This window comes from Chlorocebus sabaeus, chromosome 6 (genome assembly GCF_047675955.1).
Source record: "Chlorocebus sabaeus isolate Y175 chromosome 6, mChlSab1.0.hap1, whole genome shotgun sequence".
Classification (NCBI taxonomy): Eukaryota; Metazoa; Chordata; class Mammalia; order Primates; family Cercopithecidae; genus Chlorocebus; species Chlorocebus sabaeus.
Window position 1 is genome coordinate 19,017,215 of NC_132909.1, and position 24,382 is coordinate 19,041,596.

Sequence of the window (24,382 nt, forward strand, 5' to 3'; positions counted from 1 at the left end):
GTTGCAGTGAGCTGAGATGGTGCCACTACACTCCAGCCTGGGTGACAGAGCAAGACTCTGTATCCAAAAAAAAAAAAAAAAGGAAAAAGGAACACAGTCAAGTGCAGTAGGGGGCAGGGGTTACCTTTAATGCTCCATTTTGTGCCAAATTCCCCATGATGCCCTGTCCCTGAGTATCCCTGCCCACCCTCTCCCCAGTGCAGGGCGGGCACAGGGCTCCACCCCCTGGGGTACAAAGGAATAAGTTAAGTGTTCCCCCCTCCCTCCTTCCCCAATAAATAGAGTGAACATCCTGCCCAGGGCCTCCCCCGCCTTGTGGCATGGCGGGCTGGGGCGGGGCCTGGGGCGCTACATTCATGGCTGCCCAGGCGGGCGGTGGTGGGCAGGCCTTAGTGGGAGCCGTGGGCCCCACACAGGGGCACTGTGCTGTCCTGGTTCTGCCCCTCCATGTCCATGTCCAGCAGCGTGGGCTGCATGCTGGGGGGCCCAGGGCTCTCCGGAGTGTCTGGCCTGCTGGGAGGCGAGATGGTGAGTGTCCGGCCGAAGGAGACCAGTTTCCAGGGGTCCAAGCGGGGGCGACTGGCAGCAGGCCGAGGTCTCGGGGCAAAGGTCAGGGTGGTGGGGCGGCCTGGGAAATCGGGGGGCCGGCGGCGGGCTGGAAACAGGGCCTGGGGGTCGGGCAGGCGGGGGAAGTCCAGAAGGTCACGAGGGCCTGGTAAAAGAGGTTCAGAGGAGGTGAGTGGGGTGGGGCAGAGGGTGGCATTAAGAAAAGCCCAGAGCTTTTACGTGAAAAGCATGAGTTCTGGTTTCTCTCGAGAAATCCATGGATCTTGCTGCATCCAATTTCCATCTGCAGTGTGGCAGTGCTGGGACCTTGACCTAGGCTGGGACCACTCCCAGCTGCTTGCTCCTCTGGGCGGACCCTGGCATGTTCCTCAACCTTCTGGAGCTGCTGCTTAGCAGCAGCCGCTGGGGCCAAAGCCCTGGTCTTCCTGACTCTCCTGCATTGGGCTAGGCTCACACACAGACCTCAGGCATGGCTTATCTCTGAAGGGGGATAAAAATGGAGCTTCACTGCACGGGTGAGGAGCAAAGAAAATAATAGCTTACAACAGGCAGCACAGTGCCTGACGTGGGTACTTAATAACACTGCCAAGGCCGCATCTCCCACCCAGTTAACAGATGGAGGAGAACAGTGTCTAGGCTGTGTAAGAATTGGCAATAGCCATGCTGGTCACCACTGCTAAAGGCACCTGTCTGGCCCTGTAGGCATCAGTTTGCCACCTGTGTCTCAGTCCCCTGGAGATCCCCAATGCCTCCAGGAGTGAGGGGTAAAGGGACACAGACCCTCCTTCTTCCACAAGAAGCAGGAGGATTGGCTGCCTGAGGAGTCATGGCTGGGCTGGACCTGCGACCCTGGCAAAGGAGGAAAGAAGGGGTTTTCTGTGGCCTGGGTGCGGGGCACCTCACTCACCAGGGCCATGGCCCGCGGGCTCGGGAGGCCCCCGCTGCCCCAGCGCCCCGTCCGATGGCGTCCGCCGGTGCCCGCGGCTCACGGCGCATGCAGCCGTGACGTGGGTGGGCGTGAGCGACTGGCGGGGGTCCTTCTTGAAGCTCTCCAGCTCCAGGTCCACCAGGGGGTTGGCGCTGGGCGAGGGTGTGGGCGCGGGCGGGGAGGGTGGTGGGGAGGGCGCGGCCGGCGCGGCCTCATCGCTGTCAGAGCGCAGTAGTGAACGCGTGGAGTTGCAGTCAGACACAGACGACAGCGACACGAGGGTGGCCGAGGGCGCCAGGCCCAGGCCGGGGCCCACGTCGTCGCGGCGGCCGTGGGGACGCGCGGGAGGGCTGAGGCCCCGCGGGAAGCGGCCGGCGCGGGGAAAGAAGAGGCCGTCGAGCCAGCGCCGCTGCTCCTCGCCGTCAGCCGCGCGCGCCTCGGCCACGTCGGCGCCCAGGCCCACAGCCCCCAGCAGCGTGGCGCAGCCTAGCAGCGCCAGGTCGCAGCGCCGCCGGGCACCGTGTCCCCACCGGGCGGGGGGCGCGGTCGGCGTCGGCTCCCACGGCGCCCGCGCCCCCGGGGAGGGCTCGGTGGGCAGTGGCACCGAGAGGTAGGACGGGGTCGAGTAGGGGGAAGGGGGCACGCTGCTGCCTCCGTCCTCCGCCTCCGCGAACTCCTCTGCAACCGGAGAGGGCCATCACTGGGCTGCAGGGCTGACCAGGGCCCCATGGGGACTTGTGGCAAGGGACGGCCCCCGATGACCCCTCCAACAGCAAGACCAAGGCCCACGAGCATGTTCTTGAATCTGTCTCCCCGAGAAGCCTCAGAGAAGGGTGGTCCCTGCCCCTGGAAATGACCCCACACGCCCCAGGGGCTACCATCTCCCTTTCCAGGGAGGCCTCCCACCCACTGGCCCAGTGAAATCTGGTTTCCTCCCTCAGCCCCAGGAGGCTCACCCCTTTGGCCAGGGAACCCCCACCACCTTACAAGCACCCAGGCTCTTACCCATCTCATTGAGGCTGGCGAAGCCAGGGGCGATGGGTGTGTGTTTGGGGGACTTGCCCAGGTTGGGGGCACTCGATGACCACTGTTTGCTTCCTTCCCCCAGCCCCTTCAGCCTGTGGGGCCCAGGGAGAGTCGGAGACCTCAGTCCTGTGGCCTGGAGCCTGGGAGCTGGGGCTTGGGCACAGGGTGGGCACCGCCACGCCACACCTCACCTCTCCTCTCCTCCCACCCGCTCCTTCTGCAGGGTGGAGCTGGGCCCCCACGTTCGGCCCTTCTTCTTGCCCCCGACCAGTTCTTCCTTCTTTGGGGGCCCACCGCGGCTCCATGTCCCACTTCCTCCACTGCTGCTGCCACTGCTGCTGCCACCACAGTCCACGGGAGTCACTAGGTCCAGAGAAGCCACTTGGTTACTGGGTGGAGGGTCTGTCCCCACTGGACTCCCAGCCTCCAGTGCCCTCGGCTCAGCCCCACCCTCCGCCTGGGAGTCCAAGGGCTCTTTTGAACTCCAGTCGTGACCCTCCCTGCTATAAATCCCCCCGTAGCTCCCTACTGCTGTCAGGACAAAGTTCCAGCTCCTGTGCCTGGCACTGAAGACCATGAGCGGTTCCCTGCCAACTCCTCCAGCCTCCTCTGCTCTTCACAGCCTAACCCTTCACCATGCATTCCGGCGGGCTGCCTGCGCTTCCGGTCTCTAGCTCTGAGTAGTTAGTTCCCTGGGGTCAGCTGCCTTCACCTCTGTCCCTGCGGTGCTCTGGACCGATCTGGTGCCAGTTTGCTGCCATGGTACGGGTATTTGTCTCTGTGTCCCCTGCAGGACTGACCTCCTGGGCCTGGTACAAAGCAGGTGCCCAGAGAGAGGGCAGGGGGGCTGTGGCTGGGGACAGTGCTGGGGTGAATGAGGGACTGGAACTCGGGAGTTAGCCTTTCACCCTTCAGCCCATCAGGAAACTCCGATGACAGTGTCTCTGCCATATAGCCCCGACTGTGGACATCTGTCCCTTCCAAGTCCCCCACCCTGGCCTAGCCTCCATCATCTCACTGCTCTCTCCATCTTTATTTCTTACAGCAGCCAGAGGGAAAAAGGTCAACTTGATTCCCTCAGTGCCTTCCTCACAGGGCTCTGGGGGCTGCCCCAGGGCAGTTAAAAGAAAATCCATACCAGGCTAGGTGTGGTGGCTCTCGCCTGGAATCCCAGCACTTTGGGAGGCCAAGGCAGAAGAATCACTTGAGGTCAGGAGTTGGAGACCACCCTGGCCAACATGGTGAAAACCCCATCTCTACTAAAAATACAAAAATTAGCCAGGCATGGTGGTGCAGGCCTGTAGTCCCAGCTACTTGGGAGGCTGAGGCGGGAGAATCATTTGAACCCAGAGGCGGAGGTTGCATTGAGTTGAGATCGCGCCCTTGCACTCCAGCCTCGGAGACAGAGCGAGAGCCTGTCTCCATGGAATACCATGCAGCCATAAAAAGGAAAGAGATCATGTCCTTTGCAGGGACATGGATGGAGCTGGAAGCCGTTATCCTCAGCAAACTAATGCAGGAAGAGAAAGTCAAACACTGCATGTTCTCACTTATAAGTGAGAGCTGAACAAATAGATCACAGGGACACAGGGATGGGAACAACGGACACTGGGGCCTGTCGGGGGGTGGGGTGGGAGGAGGGACAATATTAGGAAAAATAGCTAATGCATGGGCTTACTACCTAGGTGATGGGTTGATAGGTGCAGCAAATCACCACGGCACACGTTTACCTATGTAACAAACCTGCACATCCTGCACATGTACCCCAGAACTATAAGCAAAAATTAAAAACAAAAAAAATCCATACCAAAGGTGTCAAATGAAAATTAAAAGAAAAGGAAAGAAAAGAAAATCCAGACTCTTATCCTGCCCTCAGGGCGCTGCCTGATCTGAGCCCCGAGAACTCCCTGACCACAAAACCTATGTCCTCCTCCCATTCACTCTGCTCCAGTCAAGCGGGCTAACAAGCAGCCCACACTGCTCCCACCTCCAGCTTTTGCCTTTGCTGCTCCCTCCGCCAGGGGCATGGTGCCCTGAGGTCTCAGCCTGTCTCAATCCTCCGCCAGGGGCATGGTGCCCTGAGGTCTCAGCCTGTCTCAACCCTTAGAACGAAGGTCCCTGCTCAAACCTCACCTCCTCCCATGGGGCTTCCAGATGTAAAATAGCAGCCCTTCTGTGATGGGTAATTTTATGCATCAACCTGACTGGGCTAAAGGATGCCTAGGTAGCTGGTTAAGCATGATTTCTGTGAGGGTGTTTCTGGAAGATTAGCATTTGAATCAGTGGACTGAGTCAAGAGAGATCGTCCTCACCAATGTGGGTGGGCACCGTCCAACCCGCTGAGGGTCCAGATAGAACAAAAAGAGAGTTAGCTTTTTGTCTAGGAAGGCGGAGGAAGGGTGAGTTTGCTCTCTGCATGAGCGTGGATATCCATCTTCTGCCCTGAGACATCGGACATTGGTACTCAGGTTCTCAGGTCTTTGGACAATTTTTTTTTTTTTTTTTTTTGAGACTGAGTCTCACTGTGTTGCCCAGTTTGGAGTGCAGTGGCATGATCTCGGCTCACTGCAACCTCCGCCTCCCAGGTTCAAGTGATTCTCCTGCCTCAGTCTCCCGAGTAGCTGGGATTACAGGCATGCGCCACCATGCCTGGCTAATTTTTGCATTTTTAGTAGAGACTGGGTTTCACTATGTTGGCCAGGCTGGTCTTGAACTCTTGACCTCAGGTGATCCGCCTGCCTCGGCCTCCCAAAGTGTTGGGATTACAAGCATGAGCCACTGTGCTTGGCCAGGTCTTTGGACTTGATTTGGAACTACATATTGCAGGACTTCCCAGCCTCCATAATCGCATGGGCCAATCCCTCATAATACATCTATTTCTTTTGTTTTTGTTTTTAAGTAGAGATGGGGTCTCGCTTTGTTGCCCAGGCTGGCATCGAACTCCTAGGCTCAAGCAATCCTCCCATTTCATCCTCCCAAAGTGCTGGGATTACAGGTATGAGTCACCGTGCCCAGCCAATACATCTCTTTCTATATTTCTTTTTTTTTTTTTTTGAGACGGAGTCTCGCTTTGTCACCCAGGCTGGAGTGCAGTGGCGTGATCTCGGCTCACTGCAAGCTCCGCCTCCCAGGTTCACGCCATTCTCCTGCCTCAGTCTCCGAGTAGCTGGAACTATAGGCGCGCACCACCACGCCCGGCTAATTTTTTGTATTTTTAGTAGAGACGGGGTTTCACTGTGTTAGCCAGGATGGTCTCGATCTCCTGACCTCGTGATCCGCCCGCCTCGGCCTCCCAAAGTGCTGGGATTACAGGCGTGAGCCACCGCGCCCGGCCCGCTTTCTATATTTCTAAACATATGCTGTTGATTCTGTTTCTCTGAAGAACTGTGACTAATACGTCTCCTCTGAACTCCTTTAAATAATTTATCACTACTAGAAATTATCCTGCGCCCGGGCGCGGCGGCTCATGCCTGTAATCCCAGCACTTTGCGAGGCTGAGGTGAGTGGATCACTTGAGGTTAAGAGTTCGATACCGGCCTGGCCAACATGCTCAAACCCCCATCTCTATTAAAAATACAAAAAATTAGGCAGGTGTGGTCGTGTGCGACTGTAACCATAGCTACTCGGGAGGCTGAGGCAGGAGAATCGCTGGAACCCAGGAGGCAGAGGTTGCAGTGAGCCGAGATTACACCACTGCACTCCAGCCGGGGAGACAGAGCAAGACTTTGTCTCAAAAAAAAAAAATAAAGAAAAAAAAAAGAAATTATCCTGCTTACAGACTTATTTGTTTACTGTCTGTTTCCCATGATAAGAATGAGGAAAAGGGCCTTGGCTTGTTTTCTTTCTTGCTGTTACTCTGGCTTGGTGCCAGGTGTAAACATCGTGTGCAAAAATGTTTGTTCACTGACTGACTGACTGGTCAGGGCCTTGGGAGGTACTCACGGCGAATGGCCCTCAGCCGGGGGATGATGCTGGGGCTTGCAGGGGGGCTGGCCCCATCCGATCCTTTCCGCTTATCCAGGGTTGGAGAGGCCTGGACTGTGATCTTATGCTCAAAGCCTGCAGAAAGAAAGAGAAGCTTTCCTAAGCAAATGGTTCCAGGGATTACCAAAGGGAAGTTTCCTCTGTAGAAGCAGAGAAGGAATTCTAGAATGGGAACACTGCCATGTTTCATTCCTTAATGCAGTGGTTCTCACAGTGTGGACCCCAGAACAGCAGCATCACTGTCAGCTGAAAATTTCTTGGCAATGCAAATCCTTGAGCCCTCCCTGAATCAGCAAGTTGCGGTGAGGCTCAGCAATGGAACTGTGGTTTAATAAGCACAAGCACAAGAGTTCTAGTGGACCAAGGACCTAGGCCGCAGTGTCCAATATGGCGGCCAGCAGCTACGTGCAGCAACTGAGCACTTGGAATGTGGCTTGTGCAATGGAGGAATTGGAGTTTAACCTTTATTTATCTAATTTTTAAACTGTATATCTATATAAAAGATGAATTCTCACTGTGGTGCCCAGGCTGGTCTTGAACTCTTGGCCTCAAAAAATCCTCCAGCATCCGCCTCCCAAAGTGCTGGGATTACAGGTGTGAGCCACCATGCCCAGTCAACTCTTTATTTTATTGTAATTACAGTAATTTAAGTTTAAATTTTAAAAACGGGTACTCCATTTGATTATTGGAAACTCATGTTTGGAACAACTTGGGTATGTGTATGTACTTTTTCAACTCTAACTTTTATGAAATCTAAATACAGATCAAATATTTTTGATAGGTCAGGTACAGTAGCTCACACCTGTAATCCTAGCACTTTGGGAGGCCAAAGTGGGAGGGCTGCCTAAGGCCGGGAGTTCAAGACCACCCTGGGTAATATAGCAAGACTCCATCTCAGAAAAAAAAATTTTTTTAATGAAAATTTTCTGTCCAAATTTAGATGTGCTATAATTATAAAATACATCTGGATTTCAAAAATGTAGTGTGAAAAAAGAAGGTAAAATATCTTACAATTATTTTGTATTGATTGCATGGATATATTGGGCTAAATAAAAAATACATATATTTTTTGAGATGGAGTGTCACGCTTGTTGCCCAGGCTGGGGTGCAATGGCATGATCTCGGCTCACTGCAACCTTTGCCTCCCACATTCAAGCGATTCTCCTTCCTCAGTCTCCTGAGTAGCTGGGATTACAGGTGTGTGCCACCACGCCCAGCTAATTTTGTAGTTTTAGTAGAGACGGGATTTCTCCATGTTGGTCAGGCTGGTCTCGAACTCCTGACCTCAGGTGATCTGCCCGCCTCAGCCCCCCAAAGTGCTGGGATTACAGGCGTGAGCCACCACACCTGGCCTAATAAAAAAATATTAAAATTGACATCTCTTAATTCTTTTTGCTTTTATGTGTAGCTTACTAGAAAATTTAAATTTATGGCTTGCATAACGTGGCTTGCATTATATTTCCACTGTCCACTGCTGCTTAAGGCACTGCTTTCTGGCTTGTAACATCACAGAGAGAGACAAGCAGACACTACGTGCCTCCCTCCTGAATGCATTACCTGGGAAGCAGTGTGGGGGAAAATAAAATCAAACTTGAATCTGAATCTGATTAAGTCTTGAGATCCAGTTATTAGGTTGATCCATGTAAACTTGTTTTTGTAGGTCAAAAATGGTCAAATATCAGCATATATATGTATATCTTAATTACATATTTTGTGACAGCGTCTCGCTCTGTCGCCCAGGCTGGAGTGCAGTGACGCAATCTCAGCTCACTGCAACCTCTGCTTTCTGGGTTCAGCAATGCTTGTGCCTCAGCCTCCCAAATAACTGGTATTAGAGGTACCTGTGCCACCATGCCCAGCTAATTTTGTATTTTTAGTAGAGGTGAGATTTCACCATGTTGACCAGGCTGCTCTAGAACTCCTGGCCTCAAGTGATCCACCCACTTTGGCCTCCCAAAGTGCTGGGATTACAGGCATGAGCCACTGCTCCTGGCCAGATTAAAAGATATTTTTAAAGAGAGCTAAAATGGAAAAGAAATTTGAGAAGTGACTGTCCTAAGTATCAAGACAGATGTTCCTCTCAGAGTGTGGTGTGAGGTTGTGTTTGGAGGGGGCAGGTGGAAAGCACTTGGGATGGCTGTGAGGTTCTCTTTGCTTTCATGGGGGTGACTAGAGTAACTCACTTAGCTGTACAGGATTTTGATCATTTTCTTTTTTTCTTTTTTTTTTCCCTTAGAGATAGGGTCTTGCTCTGGTGCCCAGACTGAAGTGCAGTGGTGCAATTACAGCTCAGTGCAGCCTCGAACTCCTGGACTCAAGTGATCCTCCCACCTCAGCCTCCACAGTAGCCCGGACTATAATTGCATGCCAACATGCCCAGCTAATTAAAAAACAATTTTTTTTTTTTTTTTTTTGTAAATATGGGGTCTATGTTGCCCAAGAGGCTGGTCTCAAACTCCTGGCCTCAAGTGATCCTCCCACCTTGGCCTCCCGAGTAGGCTGGGACTACAGGTGCTCGCCACTGCACTGGGCTTGATCACTATGTGTGATATATTTAGCAATAAAAACAAGTTGAAAAAGAAAAGGAAGAGATAAATCCTAGGTCAGGGCTGCTCCCAGCAGCCTCTGGGGGGCGCTTTGGGGACACGGGTGGGTACCTGAGGGCAGGCTGATGTGGCTGCCGCCTTCCCGCAGCTTGAGCAGGCGGCTACGCTTAAAGTTGCCCTTGCGCTTGCGGACCCGGGGCTTCTCCTGGCTCAGTTGGCACATGAGCAGGTGCAGCTCCCTTTCCACGATGTCCATCTCGCGTTCTGCCAGCTCCTGCTCCCGCCGCCGCAGCTGCTCCTCCTGGAAGCGCTGCTCCTGCGCCGCCCGCAGCAGCTCCTCCTCACGGCTCCGAAGCTCCTGGGGAGGAGAGGTGGTGGCTGGGGGGAGGGGCTTAGCTGTTCCGCTTCCTGGGGAGGGACCCAGGGCTGCTGGGTCTGGTTGGTGCCTCACACAAGGGTACCTTGCTGTGGGGCACATTGGGTTCACCACCCGACTCATGCTTTGCTATCCAAGCTGGGTGCCAGGGCAGGGAACTGTGTTAGCCCAAAGAAAGGGGTGCTTTTCTTAACTCTTCAATTTAGGAAACTTCAGATATCTACAAAAGCAGAGAATAGTGCACCCCCCTGTACCCATCATCCAACTTCAACAATTACCTATGCTTTGCGAATCTTGTATCCCCGTCCTTCTCTCCTCTGGCCCTCTCTTCGTTTCTGCTGTAGTATTTTAAAGCCAACCCCAGACATCATGCAGTGTCACCTGTAAGCACTTCAGTACAGGGTGCCTTTTTCTTATTAATCCACCAACAGGAGGCTGTCTTTTCTTAATATGCTAAAAAAGGCTCCCTTAACCCTGCATGGACCCAAAGGCTGGGGTTCAGGGGAGGGGTCTCTGAGCAGCCCAAGGCATCAGAACTCAGGGGTCTTGCTCCATCTTTCCCACCTTGCCCCCTGCCTTCACCTTCTCCTTGGTCCGAAGGTCATCAAACATGTGCTGAATCTCCAACTTCCAGTCTTCCTGCAGTGAGTGGAAGGACTCCAGTGGCATCTGGAACAGGGCTGACTGTTCGATGACTTCAAGCCGCTTCAAGATGCTGCCGAAATCTGGCCGCCCATGGGGGTCTGGGTCCCAGCATTCTGGGGTGGGAGGAGGAAGGACAGTGGTCAGGGGTGGAGGTGTCAGTGGTCACGTTCTGGGAACTCAGCCTGCTCAGAGGAAGGCAGAATTTCTGGGGACAGCAGACAAACAGCTGCTATGGAGCTGAGGGGAAGGAATTCAAAGCCAAGCTCCTGGCCAATTCCACTCAGTGAAATGCTGGGAGAGAAATCCCGGGACCTGCACCCCGAGGAGAAGCCGGTGGTGCAGTCAGGATCACAGCGGAATCCCAGGGCCAAGGAGTCCTAACAGGTGGTCCTGGAGAGCTCTGGGCCTGGCCCGAACAAGGGTTGGGGCATGGGGAATGGAGCCAACCATGGGGAGACTGTTTAGAGTCCAGTGAGTTCTAGTCCCTTCTCCCTCACTCCCAGGCCCACTGGTATGGATGGGTGTGAAGGGGTGAGGTCTGGGCCCACAGGTCCCTGCCACTTCAAGCTGAGCCTACCCTCGCCACAGGGCCCCTGGCTCACCCTCCAGGAGGCGGGCAAAGGGCTCGGGGCACGTGGAGGGAATGGGCAGCGTCAGCTTATTCATAGCCACGCCATACGCCACGGCCAAAGCGTCGATCTCACGGTAGGGAACCTCCCCAGTCAGCAGCTCCCACAGCAGCACCCCGAAGCTGCAGGCAGGGGAGAGGGAGGAGTGATATCACAGCCCACCCCAATCCTCACCTACACCCAGCCCTGCCCTTGGTCCCATGCAGGGCCGCCCTCACCCCAACACCCACTCCCAGCCAATGAGGTCACAAGAACTTGCTTTGACCTCTATGGCCTTGTTCTCCAATAGATGGGGTGCACTTGGCTCTCTGATGTCTCTCCTTTGCTCGGCCTCTCTTCCCTCTCCCCTACCTGAAAATCTTCAGGTCCCGTGTTCCTACTGGGCAAATCCATCTGTCTCATTTTTATTTTTGTAGAGATGGAGGTCTCACTATGTTGCCCAGGCTGGTCTCAAACTCCTGGGCTCAAGTGATCCTCCTGCCTCGGCTTCCCAAAGTGCTGGGATTATAGGCATGAGCCACTGCACCCTGCCTAAATCCATCCTTCTCGGCCCTGGCCTTTGATGACCCCTGCGGGCTCACCTCCAAACACTCTCAGCCCATTCTAACCCCAACTTCATCTTGCAGCCACACTAAATACTCAACAGGCCCTGTTCTTTCTAACCTCTGGCCTTCACACATACTGTTCCCTTTGTGGAGAACACTCTGCCCTTGTGTAACTATTTGTCCCTCAAGTCTCAACTCAGGTTGCTCCCCTCTCACCGCCAAGAAGCCTTCCTTGATTCCATAGCCTCCAAAGCTAGGCCCCTCCTCTATGTTTCCCCAAAACACTCAGCACTTACCTCTAAAAACCAGCTAACATTATTTAACATTTATAAAGTGCTTACTGCAGGCCAGGCACTGTGCTAGGCACTTGGTAATCCTCACAACAGCCCTGTAAGGCAGAAGGATTTGGTATGACCCCTGCTTTATCTGATGAGCAGGTACAGGCTCAGAGAGGTAAGGGGCTTGCCTGAGGTCACACAGCTAGTGAGTGGTGGAGCCACACCTGGACTCAGGTCTGCCTGCTGCCCACGACAGTGTCCTCAGTGGCTCCATGGTACCAGGGCGTGTGTCACTGTGCTGTGGTCCCTACGAGGCTATCTTCCCTTGCAAACTCAACATCCTCCCAGATCCTGATGGCCATTCTGTGTAGTGTTTATTCTGGAGTAGATCCCTGGTCTCCCCCACTATCCACTCATGCATTCATTCAACACATATATATATTTTTTCAGACAAAGTCTCTGTGGCACAGGCTGGAGTGCAGTGGCATGATCTTGGCTCCCTGCAACCGCCGCCTCTCAGGTTCAAGTGATTCTTGTGCTTCAGTCTCCCAAGTAGCTGGGATTACAGGTGCGCACCACCACCCCAGCGAATTTTTGTATTTTTAGTTAGAGACGGGGTTTCACCATGTTGGCCAGGCTGGTCTCCAACTCCTGACCTCAGGTGATCCACCCGCCTCAGCCTCCCAAAGTGCTGGGATTACAGGCATGAGCCACTGCACCCGGCCCATTCAACGTATACTTATTAAGTGCCTACTGTGTGCCAAGCACCATTCTAGACACTGGGAAGAGATAGACACAATCACTGCCCCCATGCAGCTGGCAGCCTCCCATTCTTCAGTGACAGTGCTGGTGAACTGAGCTGGCCACATGCTGCCTGCATGAATTTTCCATTCTTTTTTGCAGCTAAGCATGTCCACATGACCACAGTTCTGGTGCATGGGATGTAGGAGGGGGTGTAGTAGGCAACTAACTTCCAGGAAGTGTCCTTAAAAAGAAGGGGTGCCTGGCCGGGCGCGGTGGCTTATGCCTGTAATCAGCACTTTGGGAGGCCGAGGCAGGCGGATCACAAGGTCAGGAGATCGAGACCATCCTGGCCAACATGGTAAAACCCCGTCTCTACTAAAAATACAAAAATTACCTGGGTGTGGTTGCGCATGCCTGTAATCCCAGCTACTCAGGAGGCTGAGGCAGGAGAATTGCTTGAACTCCAGGGGGCGGAGCTTGCAGTGAGCCGAGATCACGCCACTGCACTCCAGCCTGGTGACAGAGTGAGACTCTGTCTTAAAAAAAAAAAAAAAAAAAAATAGCTGCGCATGGTGGTGGGCGCCTATAGTCCCAGCTACTTGGGAGGCTGAGGCAGGAGAATGGTGTGAACCTGGGAGGCGGAGCTTGCAGTGAGCTGAGATCGTGCCACTGCACTCCAGCCTGGGCAACAGAGCAAGACTCCGTCTCAAAAAAAAAAAAAAAAAAAAAAGAAAGGGTGCCCTTTTTCTCTTTTCCCCTTCCTATGGTTGGAATGTAGACATAAAAGCTGGACCCTGGGGGGTAGGGGGAAGGGGAGGGAAAGCATTAGGACAAATACCTAATGCCTGCGGGGCTTAAAACCTAGATGATGGGTTGATGGGTGCAGCGAACCGCCATGGCACACGTACACCTGTGTAACAAACCCTGCACGTTCTGCACATGTATCCCAGAACTCAAAAAACAAAAAAAAGCTGGAGTCTGGAGCTAGGCACAGTGGCTTATGCTTGTAATCTCAACACTTTGGGAGGCCAAGGCAAGAGAACCTCTTGAGCCCAAGAGATCGAGACCAGCCTAGGAAACAAAGTGAGACCTCATCTCTGCAAAACGTTAGCCCGGCGCGGTGGCATGCCTGTAGTCCCAGCTACTAGAGAGGCTGAGGTGGGAGGATCACTGGAGCCCAGGAGGTTGAGGCCGCAATGATTTGTGATGTCATCACTGTACTCCAGCCTGGGTGATAGAGCAAGACCCTGTTTGGAAAAAAAAAAAAAAAAAAAAAGCCGGGCACGGTGGCTCATGCCTGTAAACCCAGCACTTTAGGAGGCCCAGGTGGGCAGATCACGAGGTCAAGAGATCAAGACCATCCTGGCCAATATGGTGAAACCCATCTCTACTAAAAAAAATAAAGTAAAATAACAAAAATTGGCCGGGCGTGGTGCCACGCGCCTGTAGTCCAAGCTACTTGGGAGGCTGAGGCAGGAGAACTGCTTGAACCCAGGAGGCAGAGGTTGCAGTGAGCCGAGATCACGCCACTGCACTCTGGCCTGGGCGACAGAACAAGACTCCATCTCAAAAAAAAAAAAAAAAAAAAAAAAGGAAAAAAAAAAAAATGCTGGAGCTCAAGCAGTCATTTTGGATCATGAAGTAAACTTGAGAATGGAGACCACACAAGGTGGGGGAAAAAACAGTGGTTTATAACTGGAGGGTAGCATGATCCTCCCCTCTTTCCCATGTCCCTGGAAACCTATGGGCATATTTTGATTGTTATAATGACTGGGAGTGTTACTGAAGTTTGTGGCTGGGAGGTGTGGATATCCTGCATCCTGGTAAGTACAGGACAGGACCATGCCAGAAAGATTTAGCCTGACCAGCCAGGCATGGTAGCTCATGCCTGTAATCCCAGTACTCTGGGAGGCCAAGGCGAGCAGATCACCTGAGGTCAGGAGTTCAAGACCAGCCTAGCCAACACGGTGAAACCCTGTCTCCACTAAAAATATAAAAAAATCGGCCGATGCATGCCTATAATCTCAGCTACTTGGGAAGCTGAGGCACGAGAATCACTTGAATCTGGGAGGAGGAGGAGGTTGCAGTGAGCCGAGATTGTGCCATTGCACTCCAGCCTGGGTGGCAAAGCGAGACTCTGTCCCGAAAAAAAAAAAGGTAACACAAATGAATGCCTGATGTACAGCCAGTTGGAAATTCTCCCAAAGGGCTGCTCTGCTCTAGGCTGAGCTGGAGACTTCCTGTCTCTGTCCCATACCCATTAAGTTGCTGCTTGGACAATCTGGAGCCTCAGCTGGGAATTGACGGGAACAGTAAATGGGGAGACCCAGGTTTGGCTCCAACCAAGCAGAAGGTCCTGGGTTGAAAGTCTCCACGGTCACCATCAACTCTCACTGGTGATAGCAACAGTCCCATCATTGGCCGTCTCTACCTAACAGTCAAAGGAGCTTTTAGTTTTTTTTTTTTTTTTTAGATGGAGTCGTGCCCTGTCGCCCAGGCTGGAGTGCAGTGGCGCCATCTCAACCTCTGCCTCCTGCAGTCAGGCAATTTCCCTGCCTCAGCCTGCCGAGTAGCTGGGACTACAGGCACCCGCCACCATGCCTGGCTAATTTTTGTATTTTTAGTAGAGATGGGGTTTCACCATGTTGGCCAGGCTAGTCCTGAACTCCTGGCCTCAAGTGAACTGCCCACCTCAGCCTCCCAAAGTGCCAGGATTACAGACATGAGCCACCATGCCCGGCAGAATTTTTGTATGTTTAGTAGAGATGAGATTTCACCACGTTGGCCAGGCTGGCCTCAAACTCCTGGCGTCAAGTGATCCACCCACCTCGGCCTCCCAAAATGCTGGGATTACCAGCGTGAGCCACCACGCCCAACCTCCAAAGGAGCTTTTATTTACTTCCTTTTACAAAAATTAATTTAAAAATTTCTTTTTCATACAGATGGGGTCTCACTATGTTGACCAGGCTGGTCTCAAATTCCTGGTCTCAAGCGATCCTCCCACCTTGGCCTCCCAAAATACTGGGATTATAAGTGTGAGCTACCACGCCATTCAGACATGGCTCCTCATGGCCTCCTACTTCATTAGAATAAAACCTGAAGGCCACTCCCTCACCCACAAGGCCTTCCAGCTCCCTCTCCTACATCATTTCCTACCTCTCTCTGCCTTGCCTGCACAGTGGCAGCCACGTGGGCCTTGTTGCTGTTTCTGGAACACACCACGCTCACCTCAGCACCTCCTTTCGGGTACCTGCTCCCCCTGACTGGGCAGCTTCTTCCCCCGAACTTCTTGTGGCTGGTTCCTTTTTGCCACTCGGAACTCAGATTAAGTATCATTTCTCAGATTGCTCAGAGAAGCGTTCCCAAAAGTAGTCTTCCAGCCCTCAAAGCGCCTTCCTCTCAGCCTCCTCGGGCTTCGTACTAACACTTTTTTCTGGTGTACTTAATTATCTTTAAAAATTTTAATTTTCTTAAAAACAGCTTTATAAAAAAGACCCTAACCCTAACCCTAACCCTAACCTTGTACGTTTACTTACTTACTATTCCTGAGGGCAGGGATTGCGTCTATTTTTCTTCGCTGCTATATCCCTAGAACCCGGTGCAGGTGGATCAATGAATGAATGAGTGAATTCATCATTTTCCCGTCTAACAGATGGGACGGTGCATGGGCTCGTGTCCGAGGGGCTTTCAGTGCTGGCATCTACATGCTGTCTTTATGCCTCTTTACATTTTTTCTGTTTTTGGAGACACGGTCTCAATCTGTCACGCAGGTTGGAGTGCAATGGCACGATCTCAGCTCACTGCAACCTCCGCATCCTGGGTCCAAGTGATTCTCCTGCCTCAGCCTCCCGAGTAGTTGGGACTACAGGCACCCGCCACCATGCCCAGGTAATTTTAGTATTTTTAGTAGAGACGGGGTTTCAGCATGTTGGCCAGGCTGGTCTCAAACTCCTGACCTCAAGTGATCCACCCACCTCGGCCTCCCAAAGTGCTGGGATGACAGGTGTGAGCCACCGCACCCGGCCTTGTCTCTAGATCTTATGAATTTTTTATTCTAATCCAATGTGTCCCCTGGTTGCTATTTGTGCTAGCTGAACAGGTAACCGGCGCTTGTCTGGTGGCCTGACCTTGCCAGCAGGCCCCTTTGTCAGACTGAGATCCTGGCTTCAGCAGGAGACCCTCCCTCCCACACTGCCCTCACCCCTTCCTCCCTCCCTCACTCCGCAGAGGTCATCCCGGCCGCGCCTTTCAGCACCTCCAGACATCACTGCTTTTGGAGAAGAGGGAGAGACGGATAACCTCCGGAGCCATCCAGGCATAGGTCCCCGCGGCGCTCATCTTGGTGGTCTTGTGCCACTCGCGGGCGAGGCCAAAGTCTGTGATCTTGAGCACCGTGTCTGCGAGGTTGTGGTTCTCGATGGCCTCCAGGATCAGGACTGTGTGGGGGGAAGAAAGGCGGGTCACCCCAGACTTGCCGTGTTGCAGACCCAAGTGTTCCGGCCCGCTGCCTCAGTCAGAAACACGCCTCTCCTCTCACTGCCTCAGGCTGCCCCACTCTGTGGTAGCTCCTTTCCTGGCCTGGAACATCCATGAGCCCCTCCACCCAGGTCTAATCCCTGTCCCAGGCTCCCATGAGGGAGTAGGGAGCTCCTCCTGCGTCCTCTGCCCTCCTGACTCTGTCCTGGGCTTTGGGGAGCTCCATGAATGGTCGAGAACCAACAGCCAAGGCTGAAGCAGGTCACTTGAGCCCAGGAGTTCGAGACCAGCCTGTGCAACATAGCAAGACCCCATCTCTACAAAAATTTTTTTAAAATACCTGGTTGTGGTGGTGCGTCTCTATAGTCCCAGCTACTTGGGAGGCTGAGTTGGGAGGATCACTTGAGCCTGGGAGGTTGAGGCTGCAGTGAGCCATGGTCTTGCCATTGCACTCTAGCCTGGGCAACAGAGTGAGACCTTGTCTCAAAAAAAAGAAACAACAGCCAAGGCCTTGGTCATCCAGGCCTTGAGTTCCCAGCTACCCTGGAAGCAGGAACTGCAAACCTTGGGCAGAAGGGAGGAACGTGGCTTCCCCACTGTGTCTGTCACCCCTGTGGCACACTGCAGTCAGGGTCCCAATTCTACCCCTTCCCGTGTCCACACTCTTTGCCATGAGACTTTGCCATTCTTTCTGCTAAAGAGGCACAGTATGGCCGGGCATGGTGGTTCACACCTGTAATCCCAGCACTTTGGGAGGCTGAGGTGGGTGGATCACTTGAGGTCAGGAGTTTGAGACCAGCCCGGCCAACATGGTGAAACCCCGTCTCTACTAAAAATACAAAAATTAGCCGGGCATCATGGTGCTCGCCTGTAATCCCAGCTACTCTGAAGGCTGAGGCATGAGAATCGCTTGAACCTGGGAGGTGGAGGTTTCAGTGAGCCAAGATCACGCCCCTGCACTCCAGCCTGGGTGACAGAGTGAGACTCTGTCTCGGAAAAAAAAAAAAAAAGAAAAAAAAAAGGGCAGAGTGCACCTTGACTCTGGCTCAGCCGTACCCGTATGACTTGCTTTGGCTAAGAATGACAGGGTGCCAATTCCAAGCCGAGGCCTCGCATGTCTGCGGGCCCTCTTGCACTTGTCTGATCACCATGACAACATGCCTCAGCTAGCCTGCTTGTCCAAGAAGATGAGAGCTACTTGGAGCAAAGCGTCTCCAGCTGAGCCCAGCCTCCATCGGTTTACCCTCCAGCTGGTCCACAAATGCACCAGCAGTAATAAACAATGATTGTTTTAAGATGCTGAGTTTTGGGGGTAGCTTATTACACAGCATTATTGTGACAAAATCTGACTGATGTATTCCCTAAACATACTGGATGGTTCCAGCTTACTTTCTACCAGGGTTGTCACTAACAGTGATGAGGATCATGGCTAGTGTTTGTACTGTGCTAAACTCTCTATATGAATTGACTCACAAACGACCCCCCGCTTTTTTTTTTTTTTTTTTAAAGAGACAGGGTTGGCCAGGAGCAGCGGCTCACGCCTGTAATCCCAGCACTTTGGGAGGCCGAGGCAGGTGGATCACTTGAGGTCAGGAGTCCGAGACCAGCCTGGCCAACATGGTGAAACCCTGACTGTACTAAAAATACAAAAAGTAGTTGGGTATGGTGGCAGGTGCCTATAGTCCCAGCTACTTGGGAGGCTTTGGTGAGAGGATCACTTGAACCTGGGAGGTGGAGGTTGCAGTGAGCCAAGATTGCGCCACTGCACTCCAGCGTGGATGACAGAGCGAGACTCCATCTCAATGAAAAAAAATAAAGAGACAGGGTCTTTTTCTGTCACTCAGACTGGAGTGCAGTGGTGTGACTATGGCTTGCTGTAGCCTCAAACTTCTGGGCTCAAGCAATCCTCCAGCCATGGCCTCCCAAAGTGCTGGGATTACAGGAGTAAACCACTGCACCCAGCCACAACCCATTTTTCTTGACTAGCCAACAGAGGCTCAGAAGTCACTTGGCCAAGAGATCACATGGTTAGAAGATGGCAGGACAAAGGCTTGAATTACTTTTGTCATCAGAGCCCAATTTAACTGCTGGATATTTTGCTACCTTCCATCCCACAGAGGCCCCAACGTATACAGTGTGCTGCCTGGGTTTGAATCACAGCTCTGCTTCTTCCTAGCTGCATACCCTTGTACAGTTTACTTTAATCTTTACAACGAGACTTCTCCTCTGTTAAATGGGGCTGGTAACAGAATTTACCTTCTACCATTACAGTAAAAATTTATTGCCTGAAACCATAGGGCCTTTAAAAGTGTTAGCTGTTATTAGTGTGTGATATTGCCATAATTGCTCTGAATTTCTCCACCTTTCTCTTTTGCCATTCCTGGCTACTTACCAGTCATAATAATTAAGGTAGTTCTACTATCATGCCCACTTGGCAGATGAAGGAACTGAAGGTGGCAGAGATTGGCAAATCACCCAGGGTCACACAATTGATAATCCTGCCCATCCTTTAAAGCCGAGCTTCAGACTGGGCACGGTGGCTTATGCCTGTAATCCCAGCACTTTGGGAGGCCAAGGCAGGTGGATCATCTGAGGTCAGGAGTTCAAGACCAGCCTGATCAACATGGCGAGACCCCTGTCTCTATTAAAAATACAAAAATTAGCCAGGTGTGGTGGCGCACGCCTGTAGCCCTGGCTACTTGGAAAGCTGAGGTGGAAGAATCACTTGAACCTGGGAGGTGGAAGGTGCAGTGAGCTGCGATCATGCTACTGCACTCCAGCCTGGATCATAGACTGAGATGACTCTGTCTCAAAAAAAAAAAAAAAAGTCCAGCTTCAATGCCACCCCCTCCTGGAAGCACGCCCCCACCCTGTAAATTCCTAGCCTGTGACTCCACCTCTGCAGAAGCTTTCCCTTCTTAAGTCCCCACCTCTCCTGTTTATGTCGAAACCCTGTGACAGAGGGAACATCTCATGGTTTTATGCTTTATTTCTGTATTTCCCAGGATGGGCCTAAGTCAGTCCCCCTTTAAAATCTGTATGTGATCATGTCACTCCCTGCTTCAAATCCTCTAATGGCTTCCACTACAAATAAAATACCCCAAGTCCTCACCATGGCCCCCAAGGTCCTATGTGATCTGGCTCCTGCCTGCCTTTCTGATCCTACTTCCTCCCATCTCTGCCTCAATGCCTGCTCTTCTGGTCTTGCTATTCTCCAATAAGCCACACTCACTCCCACTTCAGGATATGCGCCCCACTGTTCCCCTTCCCCAGATCTTTGGAAGGCTGGGTCCCCTTTGTTCAGGTCTCTGCTCAAATGTTGCCTTCCCTGACCGCCCAATGTAAAGAAACCCTCTGCTCCAGCCTTTGCCTTAGTCCATCGAGAGCCCCGATACTCTGAAATTTTGGTATCCATCTATTCATCATTTTTTCCTGTTCACCGGAATATAAATTCCATAATGGGGGGAGGGGGAAATCTTGCCTTGTTCACTTCTGTAATCCCAGAGCTGAGGACAGTGCCTAGTACAGACTAGGCACTTAATAATTACTGGTGGAATGAATCAATGAATGAATGACGGCAGGTGAGGAGCTCCTTAGGGTAGGATGAGTGGGGAAGCAGTGCTATGGAGGCACTGTGTCCTCTATGTCTGGCGCAGAGCAGAACCATCACCCAGGAGGAAGCCCTGGCCATAAGAGGCCCACTGACTCTTTGGCCAGATAACATTGGCTACAAAAAACCTGGGGGTGTGGGGCGTGCTGTCAATCAGCAGGGGCGAGGAAGGATCGAGGAGCCCTAGCCATCAACAGGAACATGCTGGGTGGCCCTGCCTCCATTTACCCAACATTTCAGAGGTGCTGGGGCATAAGCATCAGTTCTCCAGACATGGCACCAGCCCTGGCACATTGTGGTCATGTATTAGCTCTTTTTTTTTTTTGAGATGGAGTCTTGCTCTGTCACCCAGGCTGGAGTGCAATGGCGCAATCTCGGCTCACTGCAACCACCACCTCCTGGATTCAAGCGATTCTTCTGTCTTAGCCTCTGAGTAGCTGGGATTACAGGTGCATGCCGCCCCACCCAGCTAATTTTTGTATTTTTGTATTTTTTTTTTTTGAGGCGGAGTCTCGCTCTGTCACCCAGGCGGGAGTGCAGTGGCCAGATCTCAGCTCACTGCAAGCTCCGCCTCCCAGGTTCACGCCATTCTCCTGCCTCAGCCTCCGGAGTAGCTGGGACTACAGGTGCCCGCCACCTCGCCCGGCTAGTTTTTTGTATTTTTTAGTAGAGACGGGGTTTCACCATGTTAGCCAGGATGGTCTCGATCTCCTGACCTCGTGATCCGCCCGTCTCAGCCTCCCATAGTGCTGGGATTACAGGCTTGAGCCACCACGCCTGGCCTAATTTTTGTATTTTTAGTACAGATGGGGTTTCACCATATTGGTCAGGCTGGTCTCAAACTCCTGACCTCAGATGATGCACCCACCTCGGCATCCCAAGGTGCTGGGATTATAGGCGTGAGCCACTGCGCCCAGCCAAGCTCTCTGTTGATACACAAATGTCAGGCTTGGGAGGCAAGGAAGATGCAGTCCCTCCATTCTAGGGGCTTACAATTGCTATATGTGAGGGAATAGCAATATATTCATAAAAATAGTGGGATGGATTAAAGTAAATTTCAAGATGACCGAAATCAGGAGTAGATGAGATGTGGGTGTTGAGAGCAAAAGGGGCACCCTCACATTTCAGGGCTTAAGTGTGAGTGATGTGAGGGCCGGGGTCATGCTGGCTTCCTCCACTGCTGATGCCTCTGCTTAGCACATGATCTGGCCTGGTTAATACCAAATGGAAGAATTAACAAATAAATGAAGAAATAAAAGGGATTGAGATGGGGCAGAGCAAGAATGGGAGAGCCAGGAATGTAAGATTTTTTTCTTGCTGTATCCCTGGGACAGGGTCTGGCACACAGCACTCTGGAAATATCTGTGGAATGAATGAATGAAATTGCTAACCTGTGATTACCTTCAGGGCAGAAACCATGGCTATCTTAGTCTCAGTTGGACTCCTACTTAATAGGTGCTCAGTTAATACTTGCTGACGCCACATGAAGCTCCTTGATCTAGAAATGAGTTCGGTAGAACGTTCCCTTCTACCTGGCTCCATTATTTATTCAACCAACCAATCAACTTTGGAGAACCTGTCAGGCAGCCTGGAAGCTTTTATATAAGCCACATCCATTTAATTCCTCCCTCGTCTTTTCCAGTTTGCCTTGGCCAGCTGGGCCTATGAAGACTCCAGGAAATGGTTCTCAACTGGGGGGTGATTCTGCCCCCCAGGGGACATTTGCAATGCCTGGAGACATTTTTGGTTGTCATAGCTGGGGATAGGGGGCAGGGAATGCTAATGGCATCTAGTTGGAAGAGGCTGAAGATGCCGCTAAGCAACTCACAATTCACAGGACAGCCTCTACAACAATGATCCGGCCTCAAGTGCCAATAGTGCTGGGGTTGAGAGACACTGACTCCAGATGGGGTAGGCTCTTTTTGTCTTTGCCTGGTGGACTCTGGCAGCATGGCTGGATGGCGAGCACCTTGAAGGCAGGCACTGCATCTGTCCTGTTCACGCAGGAACACAGGTGTTCATGGATACATGTTTATTGAGCGATTGTGACTCTGCAGCCTGGGAGGCAGTTAAGTCCTTCAACCTTTCTGAGCCTCCTTTTTCTCCCTTAAGGCCGGCAAGGCCTACCTCACCTTCATCCTGAAGGTATCATACTGCTGCCCCTTTTCGCTCCAGGCACAGTGTCATCTGGTGTCCCTCACCCTGTTTCCCACCACCTAGGCCTGGCCTCCAGAGGTTCTGTGGAAGGAATTTTGGGGAGAGGACACCACTTACTGTTGATGGACTTGAGGTCCCGGTGGATGATGGGCACAGGGGCACCATTGTGTAGGTAGTTCATGCCCCGGGCCACCTGCACAGCCCAGTTGACCAGCACGTGAGGTGGCACCCGGCGACCTGCCAGCACCCTGCTCAGTGCGCCACCCCGGGCATACTCCATCACTAGGCAGAGGTGTGGGGGGTTGAGGCAGGCGCCCCTAAGGGCAATGATGTTGGGGTGCTGCAGGGCTCCAAAGAGCCGGGCTTCCTGGCACACCTGCTCCGCTGTCACTGCCGGGTCCTTCTCAGGGTCCAGCCGGGCGGCCTTGACGGCCACCTCCTCGCCACGCCACAGAGCCCGATAGACCTTGCCAAAGCCCCCCACACCGATGATCTCCTCTAGCTGCAGCTCGTGGAAGGGGATCTCCTGGGGCAGCTGGAGGCCCGCGGGTGCAGCACGAGCGCCGGGAGCCACGTAGTTGCTGGGGAAGACGCCCACGCGGCCGCTGGGGAGCTGCCCGGTCCACCAGCCCTCATCGCCGGACACCGCACAGTCTTGGGAAAGCACCTGGACGCGATCGCCCCTCCGCAGGGTCAGCTCCTCGTCGCCCGCCGCCTCGTAGTCGAACACCGCGGTCCAGACGGGCCCCGCGGGGGTCGTGCCCCACTCCTTGGCCGCCACCCCCTCCTCCTCCTCCATGGGGGAGGGGCCGGGGGCTGCGGGAGGCCGCTTCACACAGGCTGCCCGCGGGATGCAGAGGGCGGGCCCCGGCGGCCGGGATGGAGGGCAGTCCCTGCGGTGTCTAGGGGGCTCCTGAGGGCCATGGCTGGGGCGCCCTCCGCAGGAGCAAGAAAAAAACCCCTTTCAAAGGGCAGGCTCGACCCTTCCGATTTGGCTGTCCGGGCGGGGCGCGGTGGGAGTGGGGCTGCAGGTTCACCTGTGCCTCCCAAACGGCAGGTGACTAAGAGGGCCTGGCCGCGCGGCTCTCGAATGCCCACCGGGGTCCGCCGGTGGGGGACGAGGGCGAGGGCGGCAGGCAGTCCCTGTTCCCCGCGCCGCTCACCCCGCGCAGCTCCACCGGCGGCCCCCGGCTCCGCATCCCGGGCCACGACTGCCGGGCCGGGCGGGGGTGGCGGGGCCCCTGGGGCGGCCGCCCCGGGTCGGGGTGGCGCGCCCCTCGGCCTCCTCACGCGCGGGGTAGTCGGGCGGCCCCCATCCTTGGCACCGGCCTCCCGGTCGGCCCCAGCCCCTGCCCCCGCCCGTGCTGCTTCCCGGGGCAGCCGGCGGGGCCCGAGTGACGTGTGGGCGCCGCCGCCGCGGTGCCGCCTGGGAGTTGTAGTCTCCGGCCATGCGGCCTCGGGGCCCAGCCCTCAGCGCCCCCCCGCAGAGCCCCGCGGCCAGCCTGGGGCCGCAGTGGACATGACACCCCACGGGGCCGAGGGAGTCCTCCCGGGGAGATGAGCCCGGTCTCGGCCCCTCCTTCGGACACGGCGTAGCGGGTGCCCAGGGCTGGGGGAAGCGCTCCTCACAGACCCTGCTGGGGCCGCGGCCCAGGATAGGGTGCATTGCAACGGACGGGATTAGCAACGCGAAAAATAGGAGCTGCATGCATGACGGTGACTGCCCAGAGCTGCGAACGCAGCCTGGACCCGGTCCCTGAGGCAGGACAGTCCCTCGGACCCCCGAGCCGAGATGCACGCTGGGAACTGTAGTCCGCGCGGGGACCTGGCGCTGCAGGGGGCGGCCCCCAAACCGCGGGCTGCGGGCGTCG

General features: G+C 53.9%; 1 protein-coding gene across 1 annotated transcript; it reads right to left on the bottom strand.

Annotated features, from left to right (window-relative positions):
- Positions 1-107: 107 nt before the first annotated feature.
- Positions 108-23,910, bottom strand: MAP3K10 (mitogen-activated protein kinase kinase kinase 10). The gene is made up of 10 exons (XM_007996820.3): positions 22,629-23,910; positions 16,524-16,704; positions 10,675-10,823; positions 10,010-10,185; positions 9,163-9,409; positions 6,464-6,580; positions 2,713-2,884; positions 2,501-2,613; positions 1,475-2,173; positions 108-712 (listed from the first exon to the last, which is right to left on the bottom strand). Exons 1-10 carry the CDS (start codon positions 23,308-23,310, stop codon positions 390-392), a joined length of 2,859 nt encoding a protein of 952 aa, XP_007995011.3. The 5' UTR covers positions 23,311-23,910; the 3' UTR covers positions 108-389.
- Positions 23,911-24,382: the final 472 nt, after the last annotated feature.